Below are 23,361 nucleotides of genomic sequence, written 5' to 3'. Positions count from 1 at the left end.
AATCCTGGACATCAGGGTGATTTTAGAGCAAGAGTCAGCCAACATCTTTACCATATGACCATTTACTTCCACCCATGCTGAGGGATGCTCACAATCATCATGATCTGAGCAATGAACCATATTCACTGTAACAATCTAATTCTCTGAGGTATCACCTTCTTCCGAAGAATTTGCATCATTTTCATCAATCAACATTATGCCTTTTCCACCACCTGTTCGATAATTTTTGCAACAGTTTTCAAAATGCCCCCACCGTTTGCAAATGCTACAATTGTTCCTTCTCCCAGTGCATATGGGGGAAGTGGACAAATGGCGCGCACTACCACACCGGTAGCACAATCTTTCATCCTTCTTGGTTCCTTCTTGCATGCCACCTTGCACATTCTCTTTGAGACCTTTTATTTCCCAGATCACTCACACCCCCTTTGTTTTGACCATACTGCTTAGATGATCTGACTTTATTTTTCTTTTTCTCCCTCATGCCATCCTTTTTCTTATCACTCACTCTCAGAACTTCTGCGCCTTGAGCAACCTTAGGTACATTTACAGATAACTTAGCAACACACTGCAAAGTATGTTCAATTCTTTTGGCCATTCCAATTACTTCCTCTAAACTGGGATCGTCTTTGAGCCACACCTCTTCACGAATTCTGTCATTTGAACAATGTAGCATAAACTGGTCTCTTATGTGTTCGTCCAATGTCACACCAAATTTACAGTTCATAGACAAGTGTCTCAAGGCAGTAACATAATCCTCCACTGACTCCTTCTTGTTGGTATCTCATACCAAAATGATATCTCTCAAGCACAGTGCTTATTTTGGCTTCAAAGTGTTTATCTAATTTAGTCAACGCCACATCAAAATCAGTCGCTCCATCTTCAAATTCTAACTCTGAAGCATCAGGAAGGGTATCATAAATCCTTTGCCCTTCATATCCAAGGAAATGCATCAGCATGGCAACCTTGCGTTCCACAGACATACCATTGCCACGCGTAGCCTTAACATAATGTAAAAACCCCTTTTTCCAGGGAGCCCACTTGATCTTAGGTGCTCCCGGTGTAGGCATGAACACTTGTGGGCCAGGTACCCCTGACAAAGCCATCTTCCTAGTTTCCGGTATTTGTTAACATATGCTTGTCCCCTGACCGCCTGGGTGCAATGTTCAGGGATGGAAACAATGTCAGATCACACCAAATCTCCCTTCACACCAAATGGGAAAGGCACTTCTCTCACCTGCGTTTTATCCAACGTTTCACAGTACACCGGTGTCCAAGTTATTTCAAAACTTAGCTGTGGTCCAAACTGCCTTCCCATTAGGGCCCTGGGCAGCTATGTGATTCCGTTGCCTAACAGGGCTTGAAATGGACAAATTGCGAGCCCGCAGCATTGCGCAATATCTGCAGGGACCCTGTTCTCAGTGCGTCGGCAATCATGTGACCCCTCACATGACGTTTGCGATGAGGGGGCGGGGAGAGGTGCGGCCTTTCACTATCGGGACTCTCCCCTCCCTTCTCCTCTTCTGGCCGCCTCCGCTCCTGGATACACAGCGGCTTGAGTCCGCGTCCTCTCCTGGACACAGGCGGCCTCCGCCTCGTCGCGACCACTGGCGAAGACTGATAACACACCCCACCTCTCTCAGGTGGTTCCCGAGGAGTTCGGCAGTCTCCCCGGTCTCCTGGCGTCGGCTCCAAAAAGATCCTCTGTCTCTCAGGGGCGCTCCCTTCCTGCCAAAAAGGCTCTCCGCCTCCCAGCTGCGCGGTCTGCCAGCCTCCCAAAGTGTCTGGGAATCGCGGGTCGGTCCGCAGGACACTTGGCAGCCCACGGCAGCTTCTTCAGGAGCACGGCAGCTCCAATCCTCACTCCAGCGACGTGTCACCACGGGAAGGATCCGCTGGGAAGGTAGGCGCCTCCCTGCTGTAGCTTGCTGGTCGGGGGTCTTGGGATGGGGACTGGGACTAAAGGGACAGTGTTGGCATCCCACATCCCATCCTCGTCGCCAACGTTGAGCCAATGACCACACCAGCAAGGCTTATAGGTTGGTTTATTGGCACAGATCAAGACAGGTATTTAAGACCCCCAACCCATACAGCAGCTCCAACCAACTGATCAGCTTTGAACAACAACAACATCAAAGTTCTAATATAGGAATGCTCTGACCTCATAGGCTGAGGAGCCTAGACCATAACATTCTACAATGAATAGCAAATACACTATACATACATTAGGCATTCACATAACAGACTTGGGGCCGGTCGCAGAAGATCAACCCTCTGAGGGCGAGGGCCACGGCCCCCAAGATCCTTCTGTGCTTGTTGTCGTTGGCTAAGGCGGGGCTGGCGCATGCCTCCATCAAAGTGCATCTGGTGGCTATCTCCCCCTACACCAGGTCTTGGGGACAGTCTTCTCTTTGGTCACATTGTCTATTCCAGGAGTTTCTCAAAGGAATGTTTCATTTGATCCTGCCGTTGAAGGCGCCTGCCCCGTTGTGGGAACTGAACGTGGTGCTGACAAGGCTCATGGGGGCCCCTTCAGGCCTATGCATCAAGCTCCTCTCAAGTTATTTTCGTGGTAGACCGCTTTTTTCTTGGCCATCACTTTTGCCAGGAGGGTAGGTGAGATCCAGGCCCTGTCCTGCAAGCAGCCTTATGACTTTCCACAAAACTAGGTTGTTGCTGCGGACGCATCCCTGCTTCATGCCAAAGGTCCCGTCGGAATTCCATCTCAACAAACCATTGGTGTCGCCTGATCCTTTTCCGAATCCTTCGTAGCTGGCTGAGAGGACTTTGCACTTGCTGGATGTGGCGGGTGCTCTGAAGTTCTATGTGGCACGCACAAAGAGTATCCAGAAGACGTCCCAACTTTTTGTGAACTTTGGTCCTGTGAACCATGGAAAGGCTTTGTCCAAAGCTTCCATCTCCAGAACGCTTGTCGGCTGTATCACCCACTATCACCAGTTGGCAAACTGACTGCTGTCCGGCCGTCTGAGAGCCCATTCCACCAGAGCAACAGCTGTGACAATGGCATTCCTGTCTGGTGTGCCCCTGCTGGACATCTGCAGGGCTGCTACGTGGAAGCCTATGCACACCTTCACAAGCTTCTAATGCGTTTACAGGGATTCCAGAGAGGAGTCCAGGGTCGGCCAAGCAGTGCTATGCGACTTGTTCATTTGAAGGTAAGCCTGGTCCGGAGGTAAGAGTAATTGCTTCTGTTGAGCCTTGCCACCTCGTTAGTTGTGTATGTATTGCTATGCATTCTTTACTCATGAGCATGTGAATCCATGCCAGACCCCATGCTGGAGAAGGAACAAGTTACTTACCTGTTCTCCAGCATGGGTCTGGCATGGATTCACATGCTAACGCTGCCTCCTGCCCCTCTGCGACTCTTCTTGGTCATACTGCCACTTTACGTGCTACCAAATCTAAAGAAGGCTGCCAGAGGAGGGGCTTATGGAGAGGCCAGTGATTGGCTGAGGGTAGTATGACCCAGAGCTCAGTGATTGGTTTATAAGAGAAAGACAGTTTGTAAGTGAAGTGAAACGGTTTTTTTCTTTTTCTGAGGATTCCCGGCCTCACGAGGAATATTCATGAGTATGTGAATCCATGCCAGACCCATACTGGAGAACAATAGTTATAGGTAAGTAACTTGTTCCTGCCTCCACTTGTTTCTTTTAGTCTATAATCTTTTTGTTGCTAGTCCTTAAGATCGGATGTAAACCACATTATTGGTTTTTTGATTTATAATGTATACAGATAAAATGATAAGAAAATAAATATTGATATATTCAGACTTAAAGGTAGAAAAAAATAAATACTATAAAACCAGGAGCTTTAAATGTAGTACTCTAGTACAACCATTAGATTGACTTAGCACTGTATACAACGCAAAAAACAGATAATTTTGCAGAAATATCATGACCGGTAAGTAACTTTGATCATTCCTATATGCACAAGTAATGTGTGACTCCATGTAGGTGAAAGGATTACCAGTTCAAGGTTTAACCATTTGAAATAAAATCCATACCCAAAGTGTTTGTAAAAAATGCTTGTGACTTGCGATCGACACATAGAGGGAGTTGCATGTGTATACTGAAATTTCACACAGCCACTCAGTAGTCTAACCTCTTTCAGGATTACAAGTAGATACTCACAAAAAGTGCTTATTCTAATAACTAACAGTAGACTTTTTCAGCTCCTAATCGCCAGACCTGGGGATGGAACCAGTTTTTCACAGTATCCTCTTGTTCCCAAGCCGAGTGATTCCCCCCGATCACCGAGATATCCAACTGGACAATCTGGATAGGACTATTTGGAATTATTACTTCATTTGCCTAGTCCTGAATTAAAGTCTACATATAAGCGTATGAGACCACTGCAATGGTGAGCCTGATGAATGGATTTAGAACTGTATATGACAAGCAAGATGTTTTGATATCTGAGGAACTCCTCCTGGAGACCTGTTAATCGTGGTAATCAATTCAAAATTTCAGATTTTGGTCTTAGGACATGTAGACCCAGAGGGTAAATCTGTTTGAACTGCTTGCACTTTTGTATGGATGCCTTTTTGTGCTTTTGCCGGTCCTTGGCTCGACTGGACACATACTTTTGCAACTGTGAGATGCAACTTGTTGGCCCACAAAGCATGAGACAGATGGGAATCCTAGGCTTTCTCGAAATGTTCATCAAATCGCACCATACATCTTATCTGTTTGCACTAGTGAATCCAAAGCTGGGACACTCCTCTGTTTAAGTCAACATGCAGAATTACCAAAGGAAATGCAGATCGATCATCCCTTATTTACAGTCCCTCTGATTAAGGAGATATTGAGATGAATATTAGAGATTTCTCAACCTGTGAGGTTAGCAACACCTTAATGGTAGGTGAATACTGTGTTTAAGAAGCTACGTAAGTCAGTGGTCCAACTGTGAGCTAAAGCACCTCACAAGGAAGTTAGCATTTTTAGTTTCTGTGAAGTTGTTCGGGAACGTGAGTATGAGATGCTCTCATCCACTCAATACTTTCTTACTTGGCTCCTTAATGAATTGCTAACATTGTTTCTGATTTCCAAATAATTCAGCCTTTCTTTGCTAGGCAGTTTAATTCTTTTAGAAAACTGAAATCTTGGCATGCCTAAAATGTCATGTGGGCTTTGTAGTACTACATTGATTGGACTGACGTTTTCACAATCCTGGACGATCTTTTCAGTCGATAACGGGGCATTGCTAAAAGGTTTGTAAAGCAACCTACAACAAGTGCAGTTACCTTAGTCTAAAACATCTAGAGAGCTGCAGGATGCAGACCCCTGCACTAAGACCCTTATGATTTCTCAGCATTACCTACGGCTGGCTAGGGTAATGGGAGGTGTAGACCAAAACATCTGGAGACCGAAAGGTTGCAGCTGCCTGCCTTAGCGCATCAGGTACTGTTCTCTCAAAGCAAATTGACCACACCCTGGCAAAGTGACCATTCAACAAGGGTAAAGACAATTGCATCTGTATTTTTGACTAACATGCCTCTACAAGATATCAGTGAAACGCAACATGAAAGTGAAAACCTACCACCACAAGCAGTTTGATTCTTTGAAAGCTATCCAATGTTGTAAAATACACACTTAAATGTTCTGGTCATTCTCCGGTGTTACCTTGCGTAGATTGCCACATGGTCTTTTGGCGACCCCAATGCCCCAAAGTTTGCTAGAGCAGAATAGTGCAAAAGTCTTTGAATTTTCTGCAAAGGATAGGGCGTAGGCTCACTCAAAAAAAGAAAATGGACATTAAAAAGGCAAAAAAGTGGACTGGCTTTTATGTGAAATAAAACAATGTTAAAATCCTTGGCTATGGCGGGCATGGTGATGGGCAATATGATTCTGATTTTGTGAATTCTCGGAAACAGGTTTATGTCAGCAATTTATTTTTAACGTAGTGTTCTTGATTTGTTTGTGGTAATTCTTTGAATTTTTTTCTCTTTACCTTTAGGCAATTCGTGGTGCAGGCCATTATGTGTATGCCGACCAACCAGAAGATTTTAATCAGAAAGTGAAGGAGATCTGTGATTCCGTGGACTGACTGGTGTTTTTATACAAATAAAACCTCTTGCGATTCTCTTTCTGCAGCTGTGCTGGCACTCTGCAGCTCAAAAGGGAACCTCATGCAAACGAACATTGAAGAAGGGGCTTCAAAAAATCTTCTCCAATTTGCACACTCGTTGCTTCCTCCAAGAAGTATCTTGCACAATTGTACCGGAAAGTGCCTTTTGTTTGGAACGATTTTAGCCGTAGCATTGCACCATTTTTACACTTCTTGCTTACAGATTTCATCTTTATATTTATATTCTTTGCTCAAAAAGAACTCCTCATTTAATAAATATGTAAATAGATATTGCTAATATTTTTAAACTGGAAGATTTTCTTAAATTATAAGTAACTCTGCAACATTCATCCGTTGCACTTTATGCTGTGTTTACTCTAGACATTCACTGAAAAAGTCTATTCTCAACTTCTATATTAATATATATTTTTCTTGCAGATATATATGCTAGTATATTGTTTTTGCTGCATGTGCATACAATCAGCATGCATTCTAAAGATAGCGAAGTCCTATTTTATGAAAGAAAGGGTTCAAAAATCTTTTATGTTGCCATTAACCCATGTACATCATAGTACTAATGTGAAAGAGAGTTTTGAGCAGGCTAGCTTTAGCTCTAATTTATTTGCATTTGTAAATACGTTAATCAGCACAATATACAATCTTACTAAAAAATGCTGCTTTTAGGCTTCCAGGAAAGATGGAAAGTTAATATAAGAAGGTGGATGGTAAACCCATAACAGTTTCAAGTACCATGGCCATGCTATCAATGTTCTATTTTTGTTTTATCGTGTGGATTACTTAGAATTCACAGGAACATTTTTCTCATCTTACCAGTCCATTGTTTTGTTTCACAATGCATTGATGAGAAGGTATTTAACCTGAACTACCATTGTTGAGCTGCAGTATGTTTAATAATTTCCCCAGTCAAGTGAATTCTAGCGCTTGTAATGTGTGTCCATTTCAGGGAGTTGAGACGACATTTTGGAAGAGTACTTGACAATGAGAACAACGTGCAGTTAAAAAACATAACTCAGTCCATGCACATATGCAAATCGGCAAGAGTCGGGTTAGGGCTTGATAAATGCCAAACCTGTTTGCACTGATCAATAGCTTTAAAAGTTGGGGTAGTTCAACGTATACTTTGTCTCATGCTTATTACGTGAATCATGCAAATTTGCCCATTTGAGACCAAGCTTTGCTTCAGTTTTCCCCTTGTAACTGCACTCCTACTTAACTAATATTGCATGTTTGTTGACAGCGCGGAGTGTCTAACCCCACAGTCCTATTTTAACACTTTGTATAAAAGTGTGTTTTTATGTTTATTCTTCCTCTAAAGCAGTATGATGTGATTCCATATGTGAAACAGGTTATTCCTGATGATGGAAAATGTTCTACCTGAATGCGAAGTGGGCTAGCATAGTCTAGTAATACTATGTTAAGGCATCACACAAAAACCATGTGCATCGTAACAGACAAAGCTGCCCAATCTGTTTTTGCATTAATAGAATAATGCCATAGTAAATATTTGAACAGGAAAGCTTCATCTTCTCAGAAATGGATGTTCAAGCCGAGTTGTGTGGTTTTCAACTCTACAGCCATACATGGCCTGTAATTGCTTATTATTGAAAGACCATCTACTCTAAAGCACTGGAAACTCCTTGCATCTGGCCTGAAAATCACAAATGTAGGTCCTGGCCAGCTGGCTATGAAAACTGACTGCAGAGGGCATCATCACACAAGGGCTGTCTTAAAAGGGCAATACATTTCACTCAAGTACCCACTTTCTTCAGCTCCTTAGACCAAAGGTGTATTTCACAGTTTTCCAAGCACAACTGTTCCAGCAGTTTATTTCCAGTCAGCATAATTCCAGCTTTTCCAGCAAATGTTGAAGTCTTCCTCCAAGGAACGTTAAGAATCTGATGACTTGAGTTCATTTAAGGGAGTTTTAAACTGGTGGCTTGAGTGCGTTATCTCCAAACCTAACACTGTAAAGCCATGCAGACCACTTTATTTCCTGATGAACAGTTTCCATGAGACTGGTATCTAGTAACTATTTGTGGCTAAATTGTTTGCCCCATTTTATATTCCCATATAAAGTACCCCATATGACTAAGGATCCCCGTAAGTGCAAGAAAGTGTAGTTCTTTGCACATATAGTCGTGGAAGCTAGTGCCATTATTGCATAAAGCTCGGTAGGAGCATGCGTAATTTGTGGATAATATCAGAGATCTGGAGAAAAAAAAAAGATGTTCTGTAGAATATATCCTAAAATCATACTCTTTTACTCAGTATTAACTTTGCATTTCTTAAGGGGCTTTCTTAAATATGCAAAGTATTTTGTCACGTTCAAGGAAATGCTTTGACAAAAATGTAAGCTATATGCCTATTTGATTTTTTATTTTTAACCTAGGTAGATTGTTTAAGGTTTGTCCATAACATGTAATTGTTGCATTTGAGTTATTGTCTTACCCTTTTCTTAAATGGACAAAGATATATTTTTCTTATTTCATTCCTGATCATTAAATTATGTAATTTGAATGGTACACTAGTTTGTGATCTCTGCCTTAATGCCAGTAAGACGGAGATTCTCCTCCTCTGCACAGCTACACCCTCCTTCCCTGTCACTCTCCGGCTGGCTTCCCTTGGCCCTCTTCCTGCTCCTACTGTGAGGCTAAGAACCTCGGGGTCATCTTCGACTCCACACACTCTCCTTTTCCCCTCAAATCTCGGACCTCTCTAAGAACTCAAAATACCAACTGCACTTCCTCAGAGGTATTCTTCCTTTCCTCTCCTTCTCCCAGAAGCTCACTGTCTCCAGAGCTCTGGTTTCGCTAGGCTGGACTACTGCAACAGCCTCTTTCTAAATCTGCCTGCTTCTACTGTCTGCCCTCTGCAACTCATCCAGAACAGGACTGTGAGACTTGCCTTTGGCCTCAAGCTCAGGGATCATATCTCTCCAGCACTGAAATATCTGCATTGGCTCCTAGTGGCTTTGAGGATTAAGTTCAATACCCTCTGCATTGTCCACAAGGCCTTCTGGGGCCTTAATACCTCCAACTCTCTCTTTGTGAATACCTTCCTAATCAAGCTCTTTGCTCCTCCAACTCCCTCAGGGTCAGTCGCTTCTCCAAGCAACGAGTTGGTGGTAGATCTTTCTTTGGCTGGGGCCTCCCTCTTGAACAGCCTCTTTGCCTCTCTGAAACTTGAGGAGAACAATCTCAGGTTCCGGAAGCACCTCAAGGCCTTCCTCTTTGCTTCTGCCTTCTCTTTTCCTCTGCCCTCTGATTTTCTGTCTGATACTGCACCAGTCACCTGGCTGCCCTGCTGATTTTGAGCCCAGGTCCTTGCTCGCCCAGTTGCACACCCGCACTGCCTCCTGGCAACCCTTGCACTTGGGTCTGTATCTGTAACCCCTACAGTCCCCCTACCTGCACTTTGGCCACCTGCTGTCTGTACTTACCCTTGCACCTGCCACTTGCTGACCACATTTCTAGTTATTGTTTTCTCTGTCCTACCTCTGCCCTCACTTGCTTCGTCGTGCCTTGAAACACTTGTGTATAGGCGTGTTATAAATGCCATATCATAGCTATTTATTGTGTATAGAAATTATGTATACATTCGAAAGTTTTAGGGATCAAAAAATGATAAATCTTCTTTCGCCCTCACTAATAGTGTATTTGTATTTATTGAGTTTTATATAGTGCTTTCAACCCAAGTTTTTTACAGAGAACAATATGCAATACATAAAATAAGCAATGTAAAACGATGTTCAGAATCAGTCCTTAACAAAGAACAAGTTACAAAGAACAGTTAGTCATAAAATAAGCTGTGTATGTCGATGCTCTGAATCGGCCATTAACGATCAAACAGACGACTGAAGTAGGTGCATTTTTAAAGAAGAGCGGAAGGAGGAATAGGAAGTCATGGAACGAAGTAAGAGAGGGAGAAGGCTCCAGTGAAGAGGAGCAAGAAGTTGGAAGGATTGAAAACGGGATTGTGCAGAAAGGGTGCGTGGGACAGTAAAGTGATCAGCAGAGCCAAGAGAGTGAGCGGGAGAGTAGAAGGAGAGGAGAGATGTAAGATAGGTAGGGGTGACACTGTAGAGAGATTTGAAGACAAGACAAAGGAAGTTGTACTTGAGTTGAGAGTGAAAAGAGGTAAGGGATGAAGAGATTGAGTCCCAATGGGAAAGAAGACAGAGAATGGATGGAAGAAAGATTGATTTAAAAGGAGCTAGACGTGAGGAAGGAAGACCAAAGAAGAGAACAGAGTAATAGAAAAGTCGAGAGAAGATTAAGGAGGGAAGCAAACATTGTCTTGATGAAAATCATAGATTATCTAGAATCAGCCAACGCTCCTCTCCAACATTCAGGATGTTATGAAAAACTATTAGCCAACCCACTAAAAACGTTAGTCAAAGAATGGAAATCAATGACAGATTACTGGTTGGAAAAAGGCCTTCTATCGGAGGATGAACATGACTATCTTTATAACCCATATCCAATTCTAGGGACCATATACTTTATACCAAAAATTCATAAACCTTTATTTTCCCTCCGGCAGACAGATTATCAATAGTATAGGCTCACTTATGGAATGCATTTCACAATTCATTGATACCCACTTACAACCACTCGTCACTGGTCTGGCATCCTATATCAAAGATACGACTCATGTCATCAAACAACTTGAAACAGTCACTTGGGAAGATGAATTTAGATTAGTGACACTTGATGTTACATCTTTATATACCAGCATTCTACACCACACAGGTCTGGAGACCACCCAAAACTTTCTGAAAACAAGGTCTGTATCCTTTTTACAACACCATGATATGCTATTGGAAATGCTGCATTTCACGCTTCAAAACAATATCTTTACCTTTGGCAAACAGATCTATGGACAAAATCAACAATGGGGGCCAAATATACCCCACCCTATGCCAATCTATACGTAGTACATCTAGAACTCGAATATGCATGAAGACACAAAACTTTCACAACAGAAAACAGGATTATATATTGGGGGAGGTACATCGACGATATACTTATCTTCTGGAGATGCCATAAACAACAAATCGAAGAATACTTCATCTACCTTAACCAAAATGACTACAACCTTAAATTCACAATTACTGAGAGTACATTGTCTATCAATTTTTTGGATATGCAACTTTATATCAAAAACAATACTATTCATACCACTTTACTTGACAAACCTACTGCAGTAAATTCAATCTTACATGCTACTAGCAACCATCTGGTTCATGTTGTCCAGAACATCCCATTTGGAGAACTACTGCGCATTAAAAGAAATTGTACTGAATCAGAAGAATTTGACAAACATGCCAAAATTTCAATTGAAAAATGTAAGAGGATACTCCAAACATCATTTAATCAGGACGTATCACAAAACACAATTGAGACCTAGGACAGAACTACTTACAACTAAATCCACACACAATGCGACACAAGATCAATTTACAATACAATTCATCACAGATTACAGCTCCAACATCAAAACTGTGAAAAACATTCTAACAAAAAGTTGGCACATTCTTCTATCTGGTGATGACCTCATTCCCCACCTAGACAATTCAGTAAACCTTACTTTTTGCAAAGCAAGAAATCGCAAAGACCCACTCAGTCATTCACACTTTCAATGTGATAATAAGGAACCAGGCCTTTCACAACTTTGGAACCTTCCTAAATTAAAGGGAAACTACAGATATGGAACATGCTCCATCTGTCATTTTATCAACGGCAACAAATTATTTTTACTACCAAATGGCACTACCAGACCCATTTTGGACTTTATCAATTGCAATTCAAGAAACGTGTACGCAATCCAATGCATCTGTCAAAAACTATACATAAGAAGTACCACAAGACCACTGAAACTTCGCATCCAAGAACATATACAAAATATTAAACAGGAAGATATCAAATTTCCATTAGGGTTCCATGCCCAGAAAAATCACCAAGGAATATCAAAGGAAAATATAAAAATGTTTGGCATTGAGAAACTCTCGCTACCACCACGAGGCGGCAACATTGCAAAAATGTTAAGAATACGAGAGGCAAAATTGATTTGTCTTCTAGACTGCTGCAATACTGGCCTGAACGTAGACACAGAGTTGACAAATCTACTGTAGGCTAATTAAGAACCACAAACAGTTGCATAATACTGATGTTTTAAGGATATCTGCAAATTTATCTAAGATCCCCCTCTTTTTTTTCCATTCATAAAAGTATGAAAGTTAAATTTCTGGCAACCCAAATGCTAACCGATTTTGAATGCGTACGCTTTACTTGTTCTCATATCTTTCTGCCTCCCATAGCACTGTAATAATTGTATATTTAATTGGCATCCTTCATTCATGGACGTTTATATATTTAGCCAATGACTATCCCAAATATCTCGCACTATGTGCAAATATTTATAACTTTGCAAAATACGCAGCATAAAACTCACTTTCTGGAAGCATTTTTTAATAATATGCGTAAACACCGCTTTACAACTAAATCTAGACAAAGATGCACTGATTGCAATTTGCCCAATCCAGTATGGCTGACACGCGATAATGTTAACACGTCAATATCACGTTACCGCGTCAGCACGCAATTATATACATGGCGGCCATCTTTAATCACTACTCGAGTTATCATGCCGAGCAGAGCAAGAAAACATACAGAGACACCGCAATAATTTAAGAAGCTAAATCAGAGCTGGTAAGCAATCCTTTTGTCATCACAAGTATTTAGCTTATCCTTAACCAAAACTGCTGACCTTACTAAATGTTCCAAATAGCTATAGACTATAAAACGGAACACTCATTTTTTTTGTCGGTTTACAACCAATCATTCCGTCCGGCAACTATTACGTTGGGACTGTATTTTCTAGAGCCCAAACTATTATACAGACGAAAATGCCGCACACAGACCTTTTTCATTTTTACAACTATTGTCCATGAGTAAAGGCTGTCAATCAATTTTAATCTACTAGCACAAAAGCATTAATAGTAGTTTACTTTTGCTTTGCTTTTTATAGAACTCAACAACAAACTTTGTTATTCCTCCTGAAGAACCGCTGTATAATTCAGCAGGGAAACACGTGTTGAGGACTTTGAACTAGAGAATTGAACTAACCCCAATTGAAGGGGAATTTCATTTGATTAAAAGAAAAGAAAAACCTGTCGAAATCAATAGAAGGATCAAGGACAGCTTATTTTATTTTGATGCATATTTTCCAACAAACCTTATTGGATAAAAGGCATTCATATCTTCTATCAAAGTAAATAGAAGCTTCAGCTTACAACTCTAATTGAGCAAAGGACAGCACTACTTTTATGAATAGAAATAGAAGGTTTCTAAGATTAACTCTTTCAAAGTAGCTATCTCAAAAATAAATCCAAACTTGGCGCAAATCCATTGATCTCTGTGTTTTCTATCTTTACATGAGAAGATTAAGGAAGAATCTAGAAGTTTTCTGGCGTGGAAAGTAAGAAAAGGGCGAATTTTGTGTATATTGTAAAGATGGAATCGACAGGCACAGGAAGTAAGATGTGGTGAGCAAGGGAAAGATTAGTGTCAAAGTAGAGACCAAGATTGCGGGCAGAAGGGGAGATGGGAGGGAGGAAGGAAAATGGAAGGAGGAGAAGATGAAGGTGAGAGGACATTAGCAGGGGAAAAAATAGAACTTATGTTTTCCCAGTGTTCAGGGTAAGAAAGTGGGTGGTCATCCAGGATTTGATGGCCGTAAGGCAGGATGAGAGTTTGAGACAGATGTCGGGGGTGAAGGATGAGAAATAAAGAAAAAGCGAAGTGTTGTCAGCGTAGAAGTGGTGTGAGACACCAAAGGATGAGATGATAGGAGCAAGTTGGGAGGTGTACAAAGAGAAAAGAAAAGGGCCAAGAACGGAGCCTTGGGGGACGTTGTGGGTGAGAGGAAATGAAGGGGTGGTGCTGCTGCCCTAAGAAATGGCTATGGTACGGTTAGACAGATAGGATGTGAACCAGTCAAGAACAGAACCACAGAAGCCAAAGGAGGAGTATAGTAGTAAAGAATGATCTACTTTGTCAAAGGCAGCAGATAGGTTGAGAAGAATAAGGACAGAAGTGTGTTTAGAGTAGCTTGCTGCGAGGAGGGAGTTAAGAATGGAGGTAAAAGCTGTTTCAGTGGAGTGGCGGGAACGGAACCAGATTGAGTAGGAGGGAGAAGAAATAGATTAGAGACTTGTGTTGAGAGTTGGGAGTAGACAAGGCGTTCAAGGAGCTTGAGGGCAAGAGAGATGGGGCGGAAGTTTGATACAAGAAGGGGGATTTGCAGTGGGTTTCTTCAGGATGGGAATGATGATTGGATGTTAGAAGGCAGAAGGAAAAGTAGAAGTATCAAGACTGATGTTGAAAAAGGTAAGGAAAGTACCAGGAGTGGGTAGAGTTTGGGATGTGGGAAGAGGATCGCCAGGCATTAACAATAAGGTCCAAACTGCTGGAGATTTGATTACAAATTGTTTTTAAACAGTAACGATATTGAGTATATCTTTTACGATATCACTTCACAAACAAATTTGTGGCTGTATCAGATTCTGAAAGCAATCGAGATTGTCTCATGATAAAAAGTCAAAATTTATTTCCATGAGTGTTGTGTTTCAAAGTGCAATGTTTTAAACAAGAAATATAATAAATAAATGAAAAAGAAACAAGAGAAATATCGTGAACACAAATCACGGTACTCAGGCAATCTTAATGTTCAGGCAATCTTGCAATTGTTGATCGGGTTTAGAGTTGGACAGTAGAACAATAAAACATCAGGACAATAAGTCAAACACTATCATTTGAAAGTGAAAACAAGGTAAAAAAAAAACACTTTATGCACCTAGCCAAAATGCAATAAAGGAACAACATAAATTGTGGAGGCACCTACTCAAGGTGCTAACTTGTGCTCAGCCAATACTCTGATTTTTTGAATTTTGAGAAAAGGAAAAAAGGGTGATTAATTCTAAACAGGTCTGCCTACGTGTGAGTGCCACTTGTGAAATTGTTTTCAAAGAATAATAAACAAATTTAGATGGACATCTGGGACACGTTTCGGCAATTGAGCCATCTGTCAGGCAAATAAATCAAAAAATTGCCTTCCTCAGGGCGAAAGACAACTGGAACCTGTGGGGAAGCAGACATACAAATTTTGTTTAGTTCTGTCAAGATTGCTTTCAGAGTAAGTTAGGCCATGTAGCAACTAGCAAATAATTTAGACTAACATAATTCAGGCTCCCAAATGAGGTGCTTACCGAGATAACCGGGCCAGAACATTGCGAAAATAGGCCGAGGTTAACCTCAATGGAGCTGCACCGGCATGGAGGGGTCAGACAGGAAAACAACCTCTGTAGACAGAAGGCAATTAAAACCTGTGTCATAGTGCAGTTGAAAACGGAGTCAGAGAAGCAAGGTTTACAAAAAACATATGAAGTTCTAGGCGCTGCATGTTAAGATTAGTGTCTGGCCGGAAAGTAAAAAATAAAGAAATACAAAAGTTGTATGACTGAATAGTGAATCATAGTCAAAATACCTGGTTGTGGTTTTCTAGAAAAATGCAGTCCGTGTTAATGGAGAGTGATGGATTAGTCACAGGTAAATGGAGGCTACACCGGATTGCACAGAAAAGTTTTCACAGGTAGCAGTGCCCTGTGGTGAGTCATGAAGCTGTTGAGTTCCTATTCTGAGTCAGCGTTCCCAAACCTTAAATTAATGTCATACATGTGTCAGTGGCAACTAGCGAGTCATAGTTTGTGGTGTGACTAGACAATGTTTTCCGATGTTGACAAAATGGATTATTTGTTGTTTCATGTGCTGTGCGCCTACCTGGGTTCATGCTGAAAGATCCAAGTAGTTATGGTGTTGTGCTTTCTGATAAGTAAAAAGCCTTCCACTTTCCCTTGAATTCAGGTGCAGGAAATGGTAAAAGACGGCGGGTGGATGGCCTCATGTCTCTGAAATTTCTTTCATGGAGCCGTCTGTCAAAGACAATAAAACACGGGCAAAGTGCACCTAGAGTTAAGAATTGTGAATAAATAAAAAATGTGCCTCAAAATTGCTATCTTACTGCGGTTTCGAAAAAGCACTTCATAGGTTGTTTATGTAACCGGGATCAGCGTGGGAACTTGGAGAGAAGGCTGCAGCGAGTTGCCTGCACACCGAAAGAAAGGAAGGGTGTGCCTCTGGGATGTTCACGTTAGGACTCGATGCTATTCGCACTGATTGGGTTAGAAAAGACGTGCCTCTGGACGTCCGCATCCCGATTGGGTAAGGGCAGCCAGACCCCTTCGTGCATACGTGCCGTTTCACTGCAGCAGTGACTGTTGCCTAGCAATTATGTAATGAAGTAGAGAAGTCCTCCGTGAGTGCAGAATCTGTTACGAGGCAGCTGCTTAATCACGCTTACTTAATCACCTGTTTCATTTCCATATCACATAATCGGGAGCTATGTCATGGTGGAATGTTCCAGGGGCAGAGCGAATATCAAAGGTGAAATGTATTTACATAAGTGCGAGCGGGAATGGGGCGTTTGCGGAGAAGTTTATTTGAAATATTAAATGCATAAACTTTTGCACAAGTCTGGTAGTGCGAGTTGCAAAATCTGAAAGCATTTTTAAGAATGTGAGTCGGAGGGCACAAATAAAAGGTAAGGGGTAGGGAAGCTTATGTGCTGTCTATTTGAAAGTGGAAAAAGACAAATCACACCCAATTCGGGTTGTATTTTTAGAGGATGTGAGTCGGAGGACACAAGTTAAACAGTGATGATTAGCATTGATCTCAGAGAGCGAATGTTAGAGAATCTTGTGTGCTGTCTATTTGAAAGTGAAAAAAAGACAACCCCACCCTAATTCGACTTGCGTGAACAGATTTTTGAGAATTGGGGGCAATAAGTGTGTTGGCAGACTGCAATAACCTAGACATGTAGCACCAACTGTGTAAAATGTTTAGTTGGAGTCAGCGATTAGAAAGAGGTGTCTGAGAGATCAAAACTGACTGGAGTCCAAGGAGCAAGAGATGGAAAGCTTTAGGATAATGGGAAAAATTCCTCTTGAGCCCGTTGGTATGAGTGGATAGTAGATAAATCCATCTCGCCTCCTTCTGTAAAAGGACAGCGGGAGACATTTATGGAACTTTTTACAACCTCGAGAATCCACCAGTGGATATCATTGGACATATGGTGTAATTTGGTGTAATTGTTCACAAGGGGTGCAGATTCCATTTTACACCTGATTCTGGAGCGGTGCTCTCAAATTCTATTATGAGCGGGACGAGTAGTTTGTCCAACGTAACAGAGCCCACAGGGGCACTCAATTTAGTACACCACTTGTTTAGTTTTACAGTTGGTGAGAGAAGAAAGTGTCCATGTTTTTGCACCAATTTTAAACTTTCAATTTTTTGATGAACTGGCAAACCGCTTAAGATCCGCACGGAAAATGGCCTACTGTAGTCCTTAGGTCCCATAGGCCCATTCTTGGTGAATCCTTCTTAAAGTTAGAGTGTACCAGTTTCTCTCTAATGCTTTTAGCCCTTTTTAAGGCAAACCTAGGCATTGGAGTGTCGGGAAGGCTTAATTTAACAATGGGCCAGTATTTCGAAATTAATTTCTTAATCTGAAAAGTTTGCGGTCCATGAGTGTGATAAGTCATTTTTTCTTTTTTGGTTTCTGAGGATGAATTCGGTACCGCATCAGGGGATTGTAATATATCCCTGTCAGTGAAGCGTGCTCTTTTCTTTGCCTTATTGATGAGTCTTTTGGGGTACCCTCTCTCAATAAGTCGAGCACCCAAATTGTCTGTTCATAAAAAAATCGCTTAGATTGGAGCAGTTTCTCCTAATGCAAAGAAACTGCCCGTATGGCAAATTGTCACAGAGGTGACGTGGGTGATTGCTCGAATAGTGCCGCAAGGTATTGCGTGCACTGGTCTTACGGTACAGAGAACATTTGAGTTTGCCTCATTCATCTTTGATTACAAGGTCTAAAAATGCAATCTCTTTCATGCTGAATTCTATTGTAAACTGGATATTCTTGTTAATGTTGTTTAGCCAAATTAAGAATAGTTCCAGGTCTGAATCTGATCCTTCCCAAATAAAAATGATATTGTCTATATAACGCTTCCAATTTGTTATACAGTTTTGATAGGGGTTAGTGATGGATAAGATATTCTGTGATTCAAAGTTAGACATAAAAGGATCGCTAAGCTCGGGGCGAACGCTGCCCCCATCGCTGTTCCTTTGGTCTGGAGGTAAAATTGACCATTAAATTCGAAGTCATTTTTGTTCAATGCCAGATCCTGACTGAGCCTCCAGCTGCAGGTCGTCATCACCAGAGCAGAAGCTCTGGGCCGGATCTCCTGCATCCAGGATCAACCCTCTTCACCCCACCCTGCCGACTTATGCAGGGAAGAGAGGGCCACTTACTCAACCAGCCCCCTGCCCAGCGCGAGCGATCACAAAAATTGCCGAAATCGGCATCATAGTTTATTTACGACCGCGACGCAGAAGCTGGCATGATTTCACCCAGCTACCAGCCCAAACAAAGGACCTGCCTTCCTTTGCAGCCACCAGATGCCATTTTCCACATTTGAAAAGCACAAGGCTTTTGGCCACTCCAAGATGGCCGCCCCTTGTGCCTCCATCTCCTCATCCCTCTGAGGCTGCCTCAACACGCCCTGATTGGCTCCCTGTCCTGCTAAGAGGCCAATCAGGACACCGTCAGGCGAGAGCCGGCCTCCAAGAGAAGACATTGAGAAAAGGCTCCGATCCTGATCGAGCTGCAGGCTGCAGCAGGGCACTAAGCTCTGCCACCATTCAATTTGTCTAATGCCCTACTTGCCTTCAAGTGAGCCACTGCCTACCTAGGACCTGAGCCTATCCAGAATGGCCAGGTCTAGAGCATTGGACCCTGCCCTCGCAGTACACCAGGCTTCATTGGAGCTCCATCCAGAATTTAGCAGATGCAGTACTTTACATCACACAGGTAACCCTAAATGTGAGTACTTCCTGCCTGTAACCGAACTACCACTTGTCCCCCATCTGTACTACCATTCGATAATTGCATTCAAGTTTATGTATTGCCACATGTTAGCTATACCCAGCCACTTGCTGCATCACCTTCTATCAGTTATACCTATTGTATTGCCTTAACAGTTGCACATGCATTATATTGCCATTTGATAGCTGCATTTAGCCTGTTAGTGCATTGCCATCTGATAGCTGCATTTAGCCTGTTACTACATTGCTATTTGATAGTTGTATTGCCATTTATAGCTGCGTTTAGCCTGTTAGTGCATGGCCATTTAATAGCGGCATTTAGCCTGTTAGTGCATTACCATTTGATAGCAGCATTTAGCCTGTTAGTGCATTGCCATCTGATAGCTGCATTGAGCCTGTTACTACATTGCTATTTGATAGTTGGATTGCCATTTATAGCGGCATTTAGCCTGTTAGTGCATTACCATTTATAGCAGCATTTAGCCTGTTAGTGCATTGCCATCTGATAGCTGCATTGAGCCTGTTAGTGCATTGCCATTTAATAGCGGCATTTAGCCTGTTAGTGCATTACCATTTGATAGCAGCATTTAGCCTGTTAGTGCATTGCCATCTGATAGCTGCATTGAGCCTGTTACTACATTGCTATTTGATAGTTGGATTGCCATTTATAGCGGCATTTAGCCTGTTAGGGCATTACCATTTATAGCAGCATTTAGCCTGTTAGTGCATTGCCATCTGATAGCTGCATTGAGCCTGTTAGTGCATTGCCATCTGATAGCTGCATTGAGCCTGTTACTACATTGCTATTTGATAGTTGGATTGCCATTTATAGCTACATTTAGCCTGTTAGTGCATTGCCATCTGAACCGCCTCACATGCCCTCAATGTTATGTGAACAGCTAACCTCGGCCAGGCTTTTACAGCCACTCTGCTGGTACCCTACTGCCTGCATCGAGTGCACCAGCCTGCCTGTCTGTCTGTCTGTCTGTCTGTCTGTCATGCCATCAGCATACCAAGCTGCTTGTCCTTGTACTTGCACCTTGACTGACCCCTCACAAAATGTATTTTAGTAGTAGCGATGCCCCAAAGCATTTGACACATTACACTGATACTATATATTCAGCCACCTCGCTTTAAATGAGTGCTTGGCATACTTACTGCCATACAATACTGCCCTCCACACTTTATGATTGAAATTGCCTGCAAGCCCTGGTGAATCTTGCCACCATGCACCAGTCCCCAACAGCCTTTCACTCCCTCAACTCTCCTTTCCAAAAATTATTTGCCCTAGCCTTTGTTAGTACACTCTACTTTACCATCCACCTAGTGCCCACATGCAAACGCATCACGACTCTGTTACCTCACTCACGTTACCTTAACGCTACAACCATACCTATGTCTACCCACAACACCAATCCATACCTCAACAACCCTGCCCTATGGATCCAACACTTTGCATCTAAACCTATTCCTATCCAACCATGTTCACTTGCCATGAGAAACGCCAGACTTGACACCAGACTCACTCACGCCTCCTACCACCAGCTGACTTCTCTCCACCAAAATAAACACCCACAACCTATCACCAGAACTGCTTCCTTTTTACACACACCGGCATCCCAACCCATTAACCCCGTTGCGAACACTTTCAAAGGGGCATTAATTAATGCTAGATCTCTCACAGACAACGCCACAGAGGTGGCGGACCTCATCCTTACCCATGACCTGGACTTTATGGCCATCACAGAAACCTGGCTTCACGCAGCCTCTGGACCTCTACTCTCGTTAGCCATTCCATCAAGCTATAATATCATCAGACATAACCGCAATACTAGCCAATCTAAAGGGGGTGGCATTGCCATCATCCACAAACTCCCTCAACTTCTGCCTTTCCACTGTTCATCAAATCTCAATTATGGAAGCCCTAACAGTCAAATTCGCCCTCACCCCCAATCACACCATCTCATTCCACCTACTCTACAGGCCCCCAGGGCCATTATCCTCCTTCGCTGAAGACCTCTCTAACATTCTGACAGACAAAACTAAAACCAACTCCCAAATTATTGTACTAGATGACTTTAACCTGCGACTTACTGACCCCAACGGCACGGCTGCCTTGACGATTGACAACCTGCTTATTAACGCAGGCTTTACCCAGCATATCAACACCCCCTCACACTCCAAAGGTAGAATCCTTGATTGGATAGCTGGCCTCAATTGCGGAATTAATGTGGTACCTAATGTAACGCTCACCTGATTCTCGCAGAGGCGCCGGTCTTGACTGGGCGACTACCGTATCTTCAAAGGTGATGTGTAGCACCCGGTTGGCTCTTTGGGCTGGACCTCTGTGCACTGTATGCCTGACTTCAAGAGTAAGATGTCTTAGGTAAGTGAATGCCGAGCTCTCCATCTGCCTTGGGGCAGGGTGCTGTAACCAGTTTCTTCACTGGATCGGTAGCGCAGGCCTCTTGACTTCAGAGGACTGCTGTCCGTCGTTTACTGCACGAACGGTAAGTTTCGAGTAATTCTATTGTCTTTAAAGTCTTTAGCAATGATGTCTCTTGTTTTGCAGGTTCCGGCGATGGCGGATGACGGGCTGAAGTGAGTTGAAGATGGAGTCCGTATGATGAATAGAAGCGCTTGGAAGCACGTAAGTAAGCGCTTGTTGCCTGCTTCACGATGCGCTCTAACTGTCTTTTATTTTGCAGGTACGAGTTCGGAGCGGCTGCAGGGTGCCGGAATACCCACTGGGGTTGATGTGGAAAGGAGTAATGGCACGTGAGTATCAAAGTTCCCCAATGTCTTTAAACGCACCTTGTTTTGTCTTTCAGATGCAGGATGCAGCGCCGAAGGCCTCCGGAGCGTGCGAAGAGTCGGTAAGCTTTTGTCTTTTAGATGCCGGAATGCAGTGTGAAGACCTCCGGAGCGCACGAAGAGTAGGTAAGCCTTTGTCTTTCAGATGCCGGAATGCTAACCTGTTCTTTCTTGTCTTTATAGGTGTTGCTGAAGACTGGATTCAGGATGGTAAGCCTTTTTCCTTAGGCCCAGGATCCGATGCAGAAGACACGATGAGCGTTCTGCTGCAGAGGATGCAGAATAACGCAAAGCAAGATTCATCCACCGGGTGTGGTTTAAATAGCCTCCTGTAGTGCTTAGGTGTCTCCTTCCACAGCCACGCCTAGGTAAGAAAAGAGTTCCTGCTTTCCAGAAGAGTTCCAGTGTTCTGAATCTAGGGAGTGGCTCCTGCCCCACCCAACAGGAAAAGTAGTTCCAAACAGAAGAGGATCAGAGGCTCAGCTGGCAGGCAAGTAAGCAGCATGGTCTGCTGCAGGTAAGTCCACCCAAGCATCATGAGCCCGGCGCTTCCAGCGCTGGGACTGGGCACATTTATGAGCCTGGTGCCACTGGCGCCAGGACTGGGTCCAAAAGGTCCCAATTGGGACTGGTTGGCCCTCGGAACCTGGGTTATGGATCTGCTTCCAAGGGAGTTGGGAAAACCCTGACCTTTTGGAAGCAGAGATCATGACAGTACCTCCCCTCAAGGCCCCTCCCAAACCGGGCTTCTCCGGGGGTTTTGGCTTGTCAGGAAATGTTCGGTGAAATCTTTTGATTAGGCGAGGAGCGTGGACATATTCAGCAGGTTCCCAGGATCTCTCTTGGGGGCCGTAGCCTTTCCAGTCAATTAGGTAAAATAGTTTAGATTTGGAGATCTTGGAGTCCAGAATGCTTTTGACTTCAAACTCGAGTTCTCCATCAACTAGGATGGGTTTTGGAGATTTAGTTAGTCGGGTTTGAGGTTGCACGGGTTTTAATAGAGAGACGTGGAAGACCGGATGTATCTTCATGTGAGGGGGCAAGTCCAACTTGACCGCTACTGGGTTTATTATGGTAGTGATGGAATAGGGACCAAGGTATCTTGGGTTGAATGTGCGTGGCCCTTTTAGAGGTAGATATTTGGTGGATAACCAGACTTGGTCCCCTACCTGATATTGAGGGGCTTCCTTCCGATGTTAATCTGCTCCTTTCTTGTATTGTTCTTTAGCCCTTTGAAGGTGAGAAACAGCTTCCTTAAAGGCTTGGGTGATTGTAGAATGCAGGTAGTCTACTGCTGGTGTTTCAAGATCTTGGAGGGGATCCAACTCCGAGGTTCGAGGGTGACTGCCGTACAAAAGAAAAAACGGTGTTTTCCCAGTTCCCGAATGGACAGAGTTATTGTAGGCATATTCGGCTATCCAAAGGATGTCTTTCCAAG

The 23,361-nt window shown here is 43.0% G+C and overlaps 1 protein-coding gene across 4 annotated transcripts in view; it reads left to right on the top strand.

Annotated features, from left to right (window-relative positions):
• ABHD5 (abhydrolase domain containing 5, lysophosphatidic acid acyltransferase) overlaps positions 1-6,382 on the top strand; it is a 349,392-nt gene extending 343,010 nt beyond the window's left edge. For 2 of the 4 annotated variants that reach the window (XM_069648832.1, XM_069648830.1), the window contains one exon: positions 5,974-6,382. In XM_069648832.1, the coding sequence (XP_069504933.1) occupies positions 5,974-6,063 (90 nt within the window). In that variant the 3' untranslated portion in view covers positions 6,064-6,382. The remainder of the gene's footprint in view (positions 1-5,973) is intronic. The other 2 variants (XM_069648834.1, XM_069648831.1) reach the window with 1 other exon arrangement.
• The last annotated feature ends 16,979 nt before the right edge of the window (positions 6,383-23,361 follow it).

This window comes from Ambystoma mexicanum, chromosome 2q (genome assembly GCF_040938575.1).
Source record: "Ambystoma mexicanum isolate Mex_15411 chromosome 2q, UKY_AmexF1_1, whole genome shotgun sequence".
In the NCBI taxonomy this organism is placed as follows: domain Eukaryota; kingdom Metazoa; phylum Chordata; class Amphibia; order Caudata; family Ambystomatidae; genus Ambystoma; species Ambystoma mexicanum.
Note: the sequence above shows the minus strand (reverse complement) of the source record. Positions and strands in the feature narration are given on the sequence as shown.